Source organism: Saccostrea echinata, unplaced genomic scaffold (genome assembly GCF_033153115.1).
Source record: "Saccostrea echinata isolate AGI-Se365-2 ecotype Australia unplaced genomic scaffold, CSIRO_AGI_Sech_v1 ptg000045l, whole genome shotgun sequence".
Lineage (NCBI taxonomy): Eukaryota > Metazoa > Mollusca > Bivalvia > Ostreida > Ostreidae > Saccostrea > Saccostrea echinata.
Window position 1 is genome coordinate 6000001 of NW_026889794.1, and position 17424 is coordinate 6017424.

The 17424-nt window shown below is 34.6% G+C and overlaps 1 protein-coding gene across 1 annotated transcript in view; it reads left to right on the forward strand.

Moving 5' to 3' along the window:
• Nucleotides 1–17424, forward strand: part of LOC133201669 (uncharacterized) — a 224096-nt gene that overhangs the window by 186455 nt on the left and 20217 nt on the right. Inside the window, 20 exon segments of the mRNA XM_061337456.1 lie at nucleotides 1004–1163; nucleotides 1759–1959; nucleotides 2079–2330; nucleotides 2645–2804; nucleotides 2900–3135; nucleotides 6303–6433; nucleotides 7365–7518; nucleotides 8995–9216; nucleotides 10376–10469; nucleotides 10567–10684; nucleotides 11900–12048; nucleotides 12137–12270; nucleotides 12920–13192; nucleotides 14107–14397; nucleotides 14516–14667; nucleotides 14758–14899; nucleotides 15005–15108; nucleotides 15329–15532; nucleotides 16386–16560; nucleotides 16727–17013. Coding sequence (XP_061193440.1) covers nucleotides 1004–1163; nucleotides 1759–1959; nucleotides 2079–2330; nucleotides 2645–2804; nucleotides 2900–3135; nucleotides 6303–6433; nucleotides 7365–7518; nucleotides 8995–9216; nucleotides 10376–10469; nucleotides 10567–10684; nucleotides 11900–12048; nucleotides 12137–12270; nucleotides 12920–13192; nucleotides 14107–14397; nucleotides 14516–14667; nucleotides 14758–14899; nucleotides 15005–15108; nucleotides 15329–15532; nucleotides 16386–16560; nucleotides 16727–17013 — 3639 coding nt within the window.

The window sequence follows — 17424 nt, forward strand, 5'->3', positions numbered from 1 at the left end:
CATAGGAATATAGAGGAAAATCTTTTGAAATTTTCTCCTCAAGAACAGCAAAGCCATAATAGGTCATATTTATATGGAAGCATCCTCAGGTAGTGTAGATTCAAATTTGTTCAAATCATGATCCCCGGGGGTAGGGTGGGGCCACAATGGGGGATCAAAATTTTACATAGGAATGCATAGGGAGAATCTTTAAAAATCTTCTTCTCAAGAACAGCAAAGCCATGATTGGTCATATTTATATGGAAGCAAATTCTTCAGGTAGTGTAGAATCTAAATTTGTTTGAATCATGACATCTTTAAAAATCTTCTCAAGAACAGCAAAGCTATGATTAGATATATTTGTATGGACGCATCCTCAGGTAGTGTAGATTCAAGTTTGTTCAAATCATAGCCCCTGGGGGTAAGGTGGGTGATCAAAGTTTAGCATAGGAATACATAGGAAAAATCTTTAAAATTCTTCACAAAAACAGCAAAGCCATGATTGGTCATAATTTGAATAATTGTTCAAATCATGACCCCTCAGGAGAATAGAGGGGCCATAACAGGGGATCATAGTTATACAAAGGAATATAAAGGATATATCAGTATAAATTTTCATCTTAAGAACAGCAAAGTCATTATGTGTCATATTAATTCAAAAGCACCCTTAGGAAGTGTAGATTCAAGTGTTCAAATCATAAAATACTGAAATGATTTCTGCTTTTTCCTAGCCAAAGTGCTCAGGTGAGCAATGTGGCCCCTGGGCCTCTTGTTCCAGTTTATTTTCTATTATTATATAATTATTTACCATTCCGTGGATTTTTACAGGGTTGTATTATACTCAGGTGAGCATTAAAGCACCTGGGCCTCTTGATTTTCAAGGCAATTAAACACTTTCTATTTGGGCAAAGTCAAGGTCAAAGATTTATGCCAGATCAATGTTGTACAACTGTTGGCATCATGTTTATGATGAGTTTCTGAGACATGGTCAAAAGTTAATGCTATATATATATATATATATTAGATTCTTTGGTTAAATGTGGGAGTAATTGGTGATGTCAAGGAGCAAAGGATAGATGGCCATGTGTGGCAGGCTGATAAAAATGGAATTCAAGCTTCTTGGCTGTGTAGAGACCCAGAATCTGGAATCGTGGACTTTGAAATTGCTGTTGGAACTACTCCAGGTCAACTTCTATCTCTTTTTTTTTTTTTAACTTCAGTCACTAATTTTATGAATGCAAAAAAGAAGGGGGAAAATGATTTTTTTTATAAGCTTACAATGTCTATTTGCAAAGAATCACTATTTAGCTGAGTTAATCTAGTCCCACAGCTCTTTCACCCCAGGTTAAAGTAAGAGCATTTTCCATTTTCCCTGTAATTGTATGCCCTACCTTGATGTACATGTGACTGGCATGGATGATGCATTTAGGGATGTGTATTATAAGTCATGCTTTTGATGTTGCATATGACCCATATTTTCTAGATGATTTACCAGATTAAATTTTTGTAGCTGCTGATCATGAGGTTCATTCCCAAGTAACATGTCCTACCTTAAACTTGCATGGATGACACATATACTAGTAGTCATCTTACTTAATATGATGCAAAGTGATGTATATTATTTTAGTTGTTTAATGAAAGGTCTCTCTATAATGTTGACCTTCCATGTCACCAATGAATCTTATTGATGATTCCTTGTAGACAACATTCATAGTGCTGAGCTTCTTGATCTATAATTACCCTTTTATTGTAGGATCTATAGTTACCCTTTTATTGTAGGAGGAAGTGATACTTTGCCATGGAAGTCAGTGGGGAGAGAGAGTAGTCAGTATATCAGTGGCCTAGATCTAGAACTGACCAATCAGACCACAAGATCTCCTGTATATTATTTGTCTCTGAGGGCCAGGAATGGAGCTGGACTCGTCAATTCCCCTTCTAGAATCTCTACTCCCATTATTGTAGTGGAAGAGGACAAAGCTGGTTTGCAGACATTTTCAAAAACATTTTGGAATAGTTTTACATTTTCTTTAAAAATATTAAAAGTTATTTTACCATTTGAGGATTTTCAGAAATTGTTGAGTTTTTATTGAATTTTTTAGGCATAGTTGTGGATGGTCCTGATAATGTGGACCAAACAGTTATAAAGAAACAAGCTGTCAACATCACATCAGACATTGACTACCAGCTGGACTCCTCTACTGTCTCTATCCAGTTTACTGGCTTTGAGAGTGCTCTTCATGGAGTCATGCATTTTGAGGTGGCAGTTGGTACAGAACCCAGTGGAGATGATGTTCTTCCATTCACTACTGCAAATGTTGTCCATATGGAGGAAACAGATATTGTTGGACACGGTATGAATTTCATTTAATTTTGAGGTATTGTATCTTCATGATCATCTATAAATGCTCTCATGATGGAAGATCAAAGGAATTATTTTGTACATTCTTCTCTCAGTCTGCCTGTCCACTATTTACTCTGACAAAACATTTGGAATTGGTATTGAAAAAAAAAACTTATCCAAATTATCCAATTGGCTGAAGATAATTTCATAGTCAATCTTTTTGTTCCTGGCTACTTAAGCTGTCAGAAATTGATGTAGATTGCACTTTTCATTTTGTTCTACTGGCATATATATACTAGAACTACATAATTCTCTTGATAACAGGTTTAACAAGTTCTGGATATGTTCAAGTAAATTTACCTCTTGAAGCCAACAAAACATATTACTCAACAGTGAGAGGTGTCACAAATGGTGGAAATACATTGGAAACAAGTTCTGATGGATTTACCATAGATCAGACTCCGGCCATTATAGAAATTAACAGGTAAATTTAAGAATAATAAGTTGCATTTTAGTAGGAACTGCATTAAGAGATAATGTTTGAATTCTAAAAAAAGCTTTCTATTATATATTTTTTAGACTTGGAGATAAAACCTCACAAGAGATAGACAATGGAGGGTTGCTTTATAAAATGACGGAAGATTCCCTATCAGCAAAATGGCATTACAATGAATCAGAATCTCAAATTGTAAGGGCATGGTACTCTGTAGGAACCTATCCATTTGGTCAGGATATTACTAAACAACAAGATATATCAGTATCCCAGATGCTGTCAAGTTTTCTTGCTAACAATGAAATCATCCCAGATGTTAAAGGTATTAAATTTTCCTCAGTGAATTTTTGTAAACAGGAAAAAAAAGAGCTTGAATATTAAAAACCAAATGAATAAGCTTTGCTAAAAACAAAATATAAAGTGTATTCAGTCACTTGAATGACTCAGATGATTATTGCTATCTTTTCTCATGCATCATTTGTAAGCTTTCAAACAATTTTTAGCTTCTCGGAAACAATTGAACCATTTCAACCAATTTTGGTATAATTATACTAATTATATATGTACAGCGACTATCAGAAATATCGGAGCGTAACAAATACCTAATTTTAGTTAGATTGCATGTTGACATAACATCTTTCACAATAAATGATGAAACTGACTGGGAAGCAAAAAAATTTTATGCCCCTGCAATGAAATGACTGGAACATATAGTGTTACCCCTTTCCATCTGTCATTCTGTCATTCCTTCATAGTTTTCCAGACTTTTTTTTTGCTATGCTTATAAATAGATAAAGAGCTGATTTTTAGTATGTCTCTTGATATTGATGACTTATATAGGCCCATTTTTAGGTCACCTGAGTCACTCAGGTGACCTATTGCTATCCGTTCTCGTCTGTCGGCATGCGTTGTGTGTTAATATTTGAACATTTTTAGCTTCTTCTCTGAAACCGCATAACCAATTTCAACCAAATTTGGCATATAGCATCTATGGGTGAAGGGGAACAAAAATTATGAATTTCATGGTCCCTGCCCCCCTGGGGCCTGAGGGGTGGGGCTAAAACCACCAAAAATAATGCAATCTTTAAAAATCTTCTTCTTTACTCCTGGACATCAAGCAGTCAAACTGTTGGCATCGTTGTAATAAGCATTGAGCCCTCTACCAAAATTGTGAAATTCATGGCCCCAGGGTCAGAGGTTCTGGCCCAAGGGTGGGGCTATATAGATCATATAGTGAAAGTGCATTATTTCTTTGGAAATCTTCTTCTCTGCTCCTGGGTATTAAATAAAGTAACTAAGTACATAGTTATGATGAGTAAGAGTGCCTCTTCCAAAATTGTGAATTTCATGGCCCCAGGGTCAGGGGTTCTGGTGTTAGGTCGGGGCTCTATTGATTATATAGTGAATCTGCATTAATTCTTTGAAAATCTTCTTCTCTGTTCCTGGGTATTAAATAAAGTTACTAAGTACATAGTTATGATGAGCAAGAGTGCTTCTTCCAAAATTGTGAATTTCATGGCCCCAGGGTCAGGGGTTCTGGTGTTAGGTCGGGGCTCTATTGATTATATAGTGAATCTGCATTAATTCTTTGAAAATCTTCTTCTCTGCTCCTGGGTATTAAATAAAGTAACTAAGTACATAGTTATGATGAGCAAGAGTGCCTCTTCCAAAATTGTGAAATTCATGGCCCCAGGGTCAGGGGTTCTGGTGTTAGGTCGGGGCTCTATTGATTATATAGTGAATCTGCATTAATTCTTTGAAAATCTTCTTCTCTGCTCCTGGGTATTAAATAAAGTAACTAAGTACATAGTTATGATAAGCAAGAGTGCCTCTTCCAAAATTGTGAAATTCATGGCCCCAGGGTCAGGGGTTCTGGTATTAGGGCGGGGCTCTATTGATTATATAGGGAAAATGCAATAATTCTTTGAAAATCTTCTTCTCTGCTCCTGGGTATTAAATAAAGTAACTAAGTACATAGTTATGATGAGCAAGAGTGCCTCTTCCAAAATTGTGAATTTCATGGCCCCAGGGTCAGGGGTTCTGGTGTTAGAGCGGGGCTCTATTGACTATATAGTGAAAATGCATTAATTCTTTGAAAATCTTCTTCTATGCTCCTGGATATTGAATAAACTAAGTACATAGTGACGATGAGTTATGATGGTTGCCTCTTCCAAAATTATGAATTTCATGGCCCCTGGGTCAAGGGTTCTGGTGTTAGGGTGGGGCCTCTATTGATTATATAGGGAAAATGCATAAATTCTTTCAAAATCTTCTTCTCTGCTCCTTGGTATTATTCAAACAAAGGAAGTGCATGGTTATGATAAGGAAGAATGTCTCTTCCAAATTGTGAAATTCATGGCCCCTGGGTCAGGGGTTAGGTGAAGAGGGGGAGGGGGCTCTATTGATTATATATTGAAAATGCGTAATTTCTTTCAAAATAATTTTTCTTTTCTACTACTGGTTATAAAGCAAAGAAACAAGTGTATAGTTATGATGAGCAAGGGTGCTTCTTCCAGAATTGTGAGTTCATGGCCCCTGGGTCAGATGGTCTGGTGTAAGGATGGGGCTTTATTTATTTAATAATATAGTGAAAATGCATTTCTTTAAAAATCTTCTATGCTTCTGGGCAATTAAACAGAGTAGAAGTTTTAATATGCAAAGGTATTTTTACCAGAATTTTGAACACCTGGACCATTTAGTCAAGTGTTCTGGTCCTGCCCAGTTCTCTATTAACTTGTATTCTGCTGAGCAAAGTTATCCCCCTTTGCCATTCCCCTTTGATAATTAATCACTGTAAACAATTTATTTGAAAGGTTAATAGAATACAAGAATTATGCAAGAATATTTATTGTAAAATAAAAAAATTACTTTCACAGTTTTAATGATCAGGTAGACTTGGAAATAATGAATAAAATTGAGACAAAAATAACATTTTTTTAAATGTTCTTCAAAGGCCAAGAGAGATTAATGTGAGAAGTTATAATATGGGGTTAAAAAATAGACATTTTGTTAAGTAGTCTGCATGGTAATAGTGATAAATGGGGGACAGATAGTTACAAGACCAATTATTTTGTTGATGCTAATCATACTATATTTCTTGCTTTTGGGCAACAAAGCTTCATTTATCAGCTTATGGATCCTCTAAATTGTTGTATTGTACTCAGGTGACCATTAAGGCCCTTGGGCCTCTTGTTACAAAAGTTATGGCCCTTACACTGAGTCTCTAAAAATTTTGATTATTAATTATTCACAGTTTTGCCACCTTTTTTATTACTTTGCATATTAGTGCTCATCATTTCATGCAGCTTTTAGCATGTTATGGTATAGACAACTGATTCCAGAAAACAGAAACAGTATTATGATATTTTTTATTTTTCTGCCATTTTCTCCCATTTTTATTTTCACACTTGTGGACTTTCATATATTTAAAACCTGCATGTCAGCAGGGGCATTCATGTCATCCTGACACATCTGTTTATTTGATTTTAGGGAAACCTAACATCATTAGTGCATGGGCAGAAAACTCTGTAGGCCTGGTCAGCAAAGTTAGGGCAGGAACAGTGGTCATTGACAAGACAGCACCAAAGGCTGGAACAGTCAACTGTCCTGCTTTTATTCATGTAAGTTGTAACAATCCTGAAGAAGGAGTGACATTGAACTTCTCATGTTGAAAATGCTTATGTTTATCCTTGATTTTGGCAATTTTCAAGCCTTCACTTGATCATTCTTATTACAAAACACCCAATCATTGAATGAGAGTAGAATATTACAGGGACCTTTTGCCAAAGTTTTATCCTTAGTATTAAGAGTAAAATACAATTAAGGAGGCTGACTGGGGTTTTCATTGCGCGATACTTTGCATGGTATACTGTGGAATCATTTTAATTCATGGGGGTCAATGTTTGTGGGCAAGCAAAATTTTACTTGTTTGTGGGGACAATAATTGTGTGGCTTATAGGTAGATTCAATGAATCAGTATGTTTACAAAATAAACATTTGTGGGGATACAAATTCGTGGGTAAGGGTGACTCATGAAATTTTCTTTCCTGGTGACCTATTGTGCTTAATAACAAAATAAGTAATTTATGGGGAAGACTGTCTTTAGAAACCTTACCTTCAATGAAATGTGATCAGAAAAGTATCCCCCCCCCCCATTTTAATTGCTATATTAATTAATACTCATGGAAATTTAGCAGAAAAGCTGAAACGTGTATGCATAATGGATAAACTATGAGCCCTTTACCAGAATAAGAAAAATTTTGGTCCAGGAATTGTGTCAGGTAGAAAATGAAATGTCATGATTATATTAAAAAGTACATCAAATTTATATCAGACATAGTGGAATCATGTCGTCTGTCTCATGTTTTATCTAGATACTTGAAAACTATGTACTGTATATTTTTTCACTCTTTATTTCAACTCTTTATTAATATTTTTTACCATTAGATTTATTTATCAAAATTAAAAAAAAAAAATTGTGGCTTTTCTTGGGACCTGTGTGAGTGTTCTTGTTTTGTTCATCATTTCATACAATGTGTGAACAAATTTTAGTCTTCAGTTCCTGTGGTGTGTACCTGGACAGGATTTGTGGACACAGAGTCACCAATTAAAGAATACAGAATCATGATGGGGCATTCCAAGGGAGACAACTCTATATTCTCAAATGGTGTAGTTCCTGGCCATATCCAGACTTTCACTATACAAGGTACATATAATACAGTAAAACACGCTTATAAAGGAGTGCAAGGGATGGATGGTTTTGCTTTGTTATAAATATCTGTTAGGTTCACAATATATTTTAAGTCACTTGGAATGAAAATCACTTTGCTGTAAGCATCAATTCAAAATAAATGTATTGGTTATAAGCTTGTTTTGGTTGAATGAGAATACAAAAAAGAATGTTATACATATAGAAACAAAATAAAAATGAATGTTTGATTTAAATGAGCAAAGCATGCTCAAAGTCATATTTTTGCCTGGAAAGCAATATCAAAGATTGACATAAAGATTATTTATATATTTAGCAAAAGTTGAAAATGCACAAGGTACTATGTTTACACTGATTCAGAAGTGATCTGTTTGACAGTGGATGAATTATTATCAGGTAAAGTCAAGGTTGACAAGAGACTGGATAAAGTTGTTTTATACATTATCAAAGTGAACAAAGAATCACAGAGAGCCAGGGTTACTTGTTGTAATCAGTGACAAGTGGCAAATAGCAAGTTATATAGCCAAGTCTCTGTGTACTGAATTGTAGCACTAGGCAAGTGACATCCCGGTATATTGAATACCTTACACAATAGGCCAAGTGTTCATTGTATATATTGCATTCATTATCATCCCTTTAAGGCTTGGGAAAACCAAGTGTGATACCAAGGAGATCACTCAGGTTTAGCACGCTACAATAAGCAAGGGTATTTTTACAGATTTTTGAAATTCTTGGACAACATTGCTTCGTCTATCAGTTAATTTTGTTTAATCCCTCTATGGATCCTTTACAGTGTTGTATTATACTCAGGTGACTGTTAAGGCCCTTGGGCCTCCTGTTGTTTCTTATAAACACCAATGCCATTTGCAGAATGTTTTTTCATTCAGGTATCAATAGCTTTCTGGAATGTAGGGTTACTTTTTTGGAAAAAGTTGACTTCTTAGTGTCCTACTTTTCTCTTGTAAAAATCGCTGAATCCTGGCTGCAATCTGTGTTAAAATATTTGGGGAATAAGGCATTTAATCCTTCCTCTAATTTCCAGAATAAATTTGCTCATCCAATAGTTCAGTACATGTAAATCAACAGTTTTTAAGTTGAGTGGTAACAGATAGGCTTCATTGTAAGTTTCCACTTGACGTGATAATCAGTAATTATCTAATCATTCCACAGGGAATCTGTCCATTTGATGTTAGCTCTAGTTTTCTTCAGAATTTAGTCTAGTAAAAGTTCCTTCTTCATGTCTTCTTCTGTAAGAGGTATAGGAAATCTTGATTCTGTTTCTTCAACTTTAGGAACTTCCAACTTAAGGGAATGGAATTAATGTAAGTGGGGGAACAGTTTTCTGTCAAATCGTCTTGAAGAAACATTGAAATAACATCTAACCTATACAAGGAACAAGAAAATGAAAAATATGAAATTGCTAAGAATGTTATTTTTTTTTACAGAAATATTAATTAATGATGATTTTTACAGGTGTTGGAGAGAGAGTTGAGCATGATGCAAAGTACTACGTTACAGTGACAGCAGTGAACACAGTTGACATGACTGAGAATGCTTTCTCTGATCCTATTAGGGTGGATCTAACTCCTCCCCAGAAAGGAATGGTGGTTGATCTTCACTCTGTATACAGGATTGATGCAACAAGCACAGACAACACTGTGGCCATGAATGCCAAGATCTGTTTGACAGAAGAAGGTAAGGTCTGACTTTAAAATTGAAACATTTTATAAAGTGATGTGCAAATTTTTTCAGAATCATCATTGATATTAACCAGAAGCTTTATATCAATCAGTTATTAGTCGCCCGCATGGCGCAGTGGTAGAGCGTCTGCTCTAGAGTCGCGGAGTAAGGAGTTAATCCTTATGTCGTGGGTTTGAATCCTACTGTGGGACGTGGAAACTGGTCCTTCGGATGAGACTGTATAAACTGAGGTCCCGTGACGCAGGAGATGCTGGCAAAAGAAAAAGATCCCTCACTGCTCAATGGCCCTGAGTGCCGAGTGTAGGTCAAAATTTGCAGCTCTCCACCGGCAAGTGGTGGCATCTCCATATGAGTGAAAAATTCTCAAGAGGGACGCTAAATAACAAACAAACAAACAAACAATCAGTGATTATGTCATAGCATGTCACTTACTTTTTGAATGATTCTAATTGTCTTAAAGCTGCATCATTTTCACTCCAAGTAATTATACGTGAAATGTGTCAAATGTTTGAATTTTGTGAGTTTGGTTGGAGACATGAGGCCCAATTTAAATGCTTAGTACACAATTACCAATTATTATCTGTACCTTTTATTATTAATAATGAAATTATATTGTTACTGATTATTTTTATCAGCACCTAATCAACTGAATATTGTCTGTAATTTAATCACTTGTTTTATTGTAAAAGTATTAAATTTTGGTTTATTCAAACGACTTTTTACAGTTATGGACTTTATTTGGGAAACATCACAAATTATCAGGTTTGTCACCCTGGGCACAAGCACCCTTGGGTGACAACCCTCCTCAAACCTGATAAATTTTTTATGTCTCCCTACTATACAGTCCAAAATAATTTAATTATCCTGAAGAATTTAAATTTGATAAAAATAGATTACTAATAGCTGATAAATAGTCTATAATAAAAAAGAATACTAAATGTCTAGAGAATTTTAGCATTCAATATCTTGGCGTTTTACTGAATGCTGAGTTTGCATTATGTATTGTATACAAGTATGTCCCAACACCCTGCATGTGACGGAGACATCATGAATTAATTGACTCCCTGCATGTGACATGCTCTAGCCCAATCAGATTGACTGTATTATTTTGAAGGATAATGATGTAAGTTAAAATTTTTCTTCTTTGTTACAGAATGTAAGACATTGGATGCAGTATGTTCAGAATCCTTCACCTCTCTTTCTGTGACTTGGATTCCATTCACTGACTTAGAATCCAGCATTGTGGAGTATGTTTCAAGTTTACAAGTCATTTGCAAGTATTTTTTTTTTAATCCAAACTGCTGGTTGTACTACACCTATACTTTTAATGTGAATATCTTTCAGGTACCAGGTAGCTGTTGGAACAACCCCAGGAGGAGGACAGGTGAAATCATTTTATGGAATTCCAAAAGGCAGTAAACATCATACAGTTACAGGACTCAATCTGAATGGATACAGACAGGTATTGATACAGCAATCTGTTGCTTTTGCAGTATATTCTTGTATATTGTATATGCCAGTATCTTGACATTTTGTCAAAGTTTGTTGTATCACAGAGTTTATCAGGAATTTAAAAGCAAAAACATGTGCAGATTTAAATTTAGCAGGTGTTTTTAAAAAATGGGCAGAATAATGCATTAATCTGTAGAGAGAGTAAAATTTAGTGTAGAAGTAATTAATTAAAGTTTGATGCATGATGGCTAGATTTATGGATTAGATTTTTTTCTATTTCCTGGAGGTTTTAATGAAAAAAAAATACAAAGATAGAATGAACATGGTTTGCAAAAGGTTTCTGTCATTAGAATAAAACAGTGTCATGATAATCTAGAGAAGAGTAGAAAAAAGTACATTCATGTTAAATTTATCCAAAGCAGGTAATTGCTGGACTTCAAGACCCTCTAAACTTAGAAGTTCAGAACTAAACAAATTTTATAACCATGCATGCAGTTAATGAAATCAAATGACATTATATCCATCGATCACTCAATGTAGGGGAACAAAAAGAGAGATATCTGACATATTTATAAGTGACCATATATTGGAGATAGTTTTAAAAGCATTATCCTGTGAAAAATCCATTTCCAAGGTAAAATTACAATTAAACACAGATATCTTTGCCTATGATGTGTGAAATCAGCTCTTCGAAATAAAAATCTTGTCCAACTCTTTCATAAGGCTACATAAAATTGAAATTATGGTTTTTGGGGCCACGCGCATCTATTTTGAGGGAGCAGCATTGCAATTTGTATCATATTTTCAATAAAATAAAATGTTGGTAATGTGGAGACCAATCTGGGAAAAAAATTCTGTCCTCATTTTTTCATAGTTTTGCTCTAGACTTTCATTTCCAGTATCCATTCTGTATTAATGTGGACATTGACAGTCATTTGACATGGGCACTTTGTTCGAGAGAAGTGAAATATATGTATATATTAATTTTGTTAATTTTGTGAGATGTTGAATATATCTACAAAATGACTCCAGTATAATTATAAAGGAAGAATATTCCTTGTTATTTTATACAAAATTCTGGAATAAAAAATGCTTCCTGCATCTAATTTATCGCTGATAAAAATCGCTGCCCATATCTGTTTTTATGAAAACCATGAGAACCATAATATAAATTTTACTTAGCCTAAAAATCATAATTTAAATCATTATTATATCTTGTTTCCAGCTATTTGTATCAGTAAAAGGAATAAATGGAGCAGGATTAAGCAGTGTTTCTACATCAAATGGGGTATATATTTCCTATCTTAGCCAAGGGAGACCTCCATTGGCTCCCATTGGAGTTCTGGACATGACTGATGGAGAGGATGTGGACATGTAACTTTTTCTTTCAATTATTTCCTTCTTCTTCATATTGTTTTATGCTGCTTCAGATCATTTCAAGAATGATCGTGCCTATTTGTAGAGATTTCCAGACAAACATCAACACAATACAGGCAGGATGGGATATGTCAGGGGACCCTTGTCCTGTGGTTAAATACGAGTGGGCCATCAGGAGAATAGATGGACTTGAAATTTCCAGTTTCCTTGATATGGGATGTTAGTATTTTGTTTGTAGTCTAAAACTTAATAATGTACCTTATTATATAACTATTCTATGCAACGTGTTATCTGATTGTTTCTAGACAGTCACATGACCATAAAACTTCATATTTCCCTGTCAATCGTCATCATGCTTTTAATCATATTCAACCTCTTTGGAGACCTTATGCATTTTCCTGGGATGCTTATTGTTCGTTGAACAAAAACTTCAGAGAGAAACAATGTCACAAAATTTACATTAGTAGAAAGGTTTCATATACCAAGCAGTGTTGAAATTAATGATCTTCTTTCCAATAAGGATGCTTAAAAAAACAAATCAAAGACAATTGTCTTTGAAGTGTCCAATCGTTTTGGTGACTTTCTTTTAAACTAAAAGTGGATTTGAGAGTGGTGTCCAATGTTAGAGTTTGTGTTCATTTTTAAAGACAAGTTTCAATATATTAAACTATTTATTGCATGGATGTTTGAGAAATATGAAGATTAATTCAGCCAAGAAAAATCATATTCCCCTCAGGCAAAGGTCTGGAGGAATGTGATTTTTCTTAGCGAAAAAAAAACCTTCATGTTTCCCGAACATCCATGCAAAAAATGTATAATGTGTTGGGGATGTGGTGTCCATGTCTTTAATTCTGTTTCACTCTTTCAGTGAAGAAAACAGGACTGATTGATGGCTTAGTCATGAAAAATCTAGAGACATTCATAAATTTGGTGAGAGTCACCAATGCAATAGGGTATCAATATACAATGAGGTCTAATGGAGTAACAATCCAAGAAACCCCATTGCTGCCAGGCAAAGTGTATGATGGAGACATAGATGGATTTGACTTAAACTATCAACCACAGATAACCACTGTATCTGCTAACTGGAATGGTTTTGGATTATCACCTGATGCTACTGTTCAGATTGACTTGAAAAGTGGTAAGAATGAATTAGGCAGGGTTCGACATTAACGTTAGTCCGTTAGTCTCAGACTAATACATTTTCATTCGGACTAATAAAATCTGTGGCTAATTAGTCCGAACGGACTAATAAAAATTTCTGGAAAAAATTTATAAATTACCGATGTTCGGATTCTCGACAACTTTCACTGGGAAACCCCGCATGTATTTTTAGCTATCTAGCTTCTTGGCGGGAAGTTAGGTAATTTCAAGTCAATGCGGTGCTTAATTTTGGAACTGATTGGTATGAAATTAAACAATTTAGCGATCATAATTTAGTAAGACACAAAAAGAAAGATGTTGGACGTTTGGATGTAATATGTAGAGAGAAAAAAAACGAACGAGATCGGGAACAAGATCGTAGTTCCTGATCGCGAGATTTTAACGAATCTTGAAATAAAACATTCACGTATTTAATGCTTTGTTTATTAAAAAAAGTACATTGCAATGTTTATTTTTAAATTAACCCCTACAAAACATCGATGGCTTTTTTTTGATGGACACATAAATTCGCGTGCGGACTAGTAAAAGTAAAGAAGCACTAGTCCGACCGGACTAAAGCCTAAAAATGTTAGTGTCGAACCCTGTTAGGGTATATTGGTCCATTAATTTGGTGATTGTATAGACATAAAATTGTTTGTAAATTAAAATGACACTAGTATCAATAATAAATATTGAGGAAAAAAAAAGGTTCAAATGATTTTGAAACTTAGTTGGCTCTTTATTTGAGTTTTTATTGTGACTATTCCAATACTTGTCATGGGTGTTTTTTTTTGAGTTTCGAGCATGCAAGCTGAAATAGAACAGATGTTTCATATAATGTGTTCAAATCATTAGTTTAGAAGAGAGAAACAGTTATAGAACAAGAATAATGGAAAATTTTTATGGTTGCAGGTAACCCAGGAATACAAATCGACAAGAACAAGCTTGAGGCACAGGATAGAAGCCAACAGGTGGCTTACTACTTGGTGGCACTGGGAACAGACCGCCGCTTCAACAAGACAAGGGACAATGTGGTACCATACACTAATGTAGGAACCAACACATCAGTGACCTTCTATGACCTTGACCTGACTCCTGGCATTGCTTTGTACTACTTCTCTGTCTATGCCATCAGTAAATCTTTCTCCAGAACCCTGGTAACCTCCAATGGATTTTATGTCGTATATGATGGTGGTGTTACAGGTAAACTTCAAAGAAAAAAAATTTTCTCATTGAAAATCAGTTTAAGAATCAAATGTTTACAAATATTTTGACATAACTTTTTCCTGCTTGAAGTAATCTAATGCAATTTATTTTTTAGCTGGAACAATATTAAGTCCAAGTGCATGTGTTCCTAGTGCATCAGAACTAGATGTGCAATATGATGGTTTTACTTCTAAACTTGGTATTTTAATGTATTACATTGCCATTTCAAACCACACAGAGGCAAATTCAACTAACTGTAAAGAATTTGTAAGTAGTCACCACATGTATCTTTAATTCATTTCTCTATAGAAAATTTAACATTTATATATACATAAAAAAATGATGAATACATTTTAGGTTGATGGGGGTAGTTTACCCGAACATGAGAGAAAAGCCTTATTCTCTGTACTGGATGTAAAAAACCAAGGACTTAACACCTATATTAAACTGACAGGATTAAATCTACAACATGGGAAATCTTACTATATATGGGTAATGGGTGAGTGAACTTTCTGCAAAGATAGACAGAATTTGATTAGCTAATTAAAGAGTATTTTAAAACATTACCTATTGTTTCATTATTTTATTTTTTTTATACTATAAGGCACTGATAAGTCAGGAGCCTGTGATATGACATATTCCAAGTTTTTGGTGGATGTCACAGCTCCAGTTATAGGTGACATAAAGACAGGCCCTTGGTATAATATGGTATGTGCAAAATGAACACACTTTAGATTTGATATTAATTATGATCATTAATTTTACTGCACTGCCGTGCTCATTCTCATACAGGTTAATTTCCATTTCAAAAACTTGATAGGACCAACAACAGCACTTTTCAATGCAAAACCATTTTATTAACTCTACATAAAAGCCTTACTATTAAATTTCTTTTCATCTTCTGAATGTAACCTAATTCTTTTTTCAGAGCGTAGCATATTCCGCAGATAATTCTACCATTAATGTAACCTGGAAAGATTTTGAAGATTTAGAGTCTGGAATTTCCACATATGAGGTTTCCTTATGGAAGAATAAAACTTGTCACAGAGACAGCGAAACAGTCTTGATAACAAATTGGATATCACTCAGCAGAAATTCTTCCTTCTATCAGCTTGTGGACCAAGAACTAGAGGTACTGTAGATAAGTGTTACCAGAATACCAACACAGTCCTGCGTACTCTCCCGATTTACCTGTAATTTTTACGTTTTTTGATCCCCTTATTATACTTTATGATTTACATGTCAAATGTCCTGATTTTGTAATTAATTTTCACCATTTTCTCTTTTAAAAGTATTGCTAAGAAAAATAAATCAGTACAAATGCTTGAGTGATAGAAAATCATGCAATTCTCCAGCATGTATGTTACATGTAGCTGTTTGATGGACAGGCATTCATATAAACATCAAGATTATTTTTTGTCCGTAAATGATATAATTTTAGATTTTGCAAACAACAGAGAACATATGATAATGGATGGGAACAGATTGCAGTTGGTCACTTGAGTAGCTCAGGTGGCCTAAAAACAGGATTATATGCTGTTTGCAGACCTGCCTACCAAAAATGCAATTGTAATCTGTAGTTTTCTATCAATTTGTCCCTAAGATTTCACTTTTCTGCAGATTTTACTTTCTGTATCAAAATTGTGAAATTCATGTGCCCAGCGTTCAGGGCCCAGGTCTCAGGGAAGGGCTTAAGATGATAAAATATTGAAAATTCTATAGATATGTACCTTTTGGGGGGAATAGGACAAGTTCACAATATCTGTTGAAAATTGTACATGGGAATAAATTTTAAAACTAACTTTTAAAAATTTCCTGATGAAGAACAACAGAAACATATTGACACAGGTGAGCATTTTGGCTCATGGGCCTCTAGTTTTGTTTTATGCAAGATGTTATAACAGCCATTATACTATGTGATGAAGTTGCTATAAAAGGTTGAAATTTTACTTAGATCTGTGAAATTTAAGTGTTCTTCATTCTAGGTTAATGTGCCATATTATTTAAAATTACGAGCAACAAATTGTGCTGGTTTGTCTGTTGTGAAGCATTCACCACCAATCCTGGTGGACTACACTCTTCCCACATCAGGAATGGTCCAAGATGGCAAGGATTTCCAGAATGATCAGCTCTGGTTCTCGGATCCAAGCTATGTAGAAGGTTGTATTTAAATATGTCATCTAGGTTTTCAACCAGTGTGGGAAAATGGCATATACATGTATATATAATTATAGTAGTACTTTGTAGTTTTTTTTTATATTTCAGCAACTTTTAAAGTTCTCAATTTACAATGTTTAGAAATAATCAAAAATATTTTTATTAATAGGATCTTTTCTTCATTTCACCAATCCAAATTTATTACAACATGCTTGTCCAAATCGTGAGATCTCGATGAAGGACACAGGATGGAAACAACTGAATAAGCTGGGGATGTTGAGTCCTGACGGAGAAGCCTGGAGAATTAAGTATGAGGACAAATATGTGATACCAGCTCCTGTTGAGGACAAGGTGGACCTCAAATTGGTCCTCACCAAAGATTCTACAAACAGAGATATCATGGGAGCTGGTGCTATTTATAGAAAAGCTGAGCTTTATAATGGAGGGGAATACAAGGTGAATTAATTAATATGATATACTGTAAATAGGGTTATTTTCGCCCCTTGTTTTTTTCGAACTTTCAAATTTATGAACAATTTGCCCCGTTTTAAATTCACCCAGTCACAGTTCTGGGTTAGAAATTATGCTGCGTTCTTTGAATTTGCCCCAACAGACAGTAGGGTGAAAGGGGTGAAAATAAATCCGGGGCAAAATTTTCCTATATATATCAAGGTAGTAAGATAATTTAAGCTACCATGTAAGTCATGCACAAAAACTAACAAATATTCAATATGTGTTTGGATAATTTTATTTTAGTTTAGGTAGGTTATGTAAATAAGATTGTCATTTATTTATGATTTGAGCTAAAAATCTTTGTTGGAATGAATTACTCCTGCAATTGCACCATTATGTAGAGACTAGGCAGTT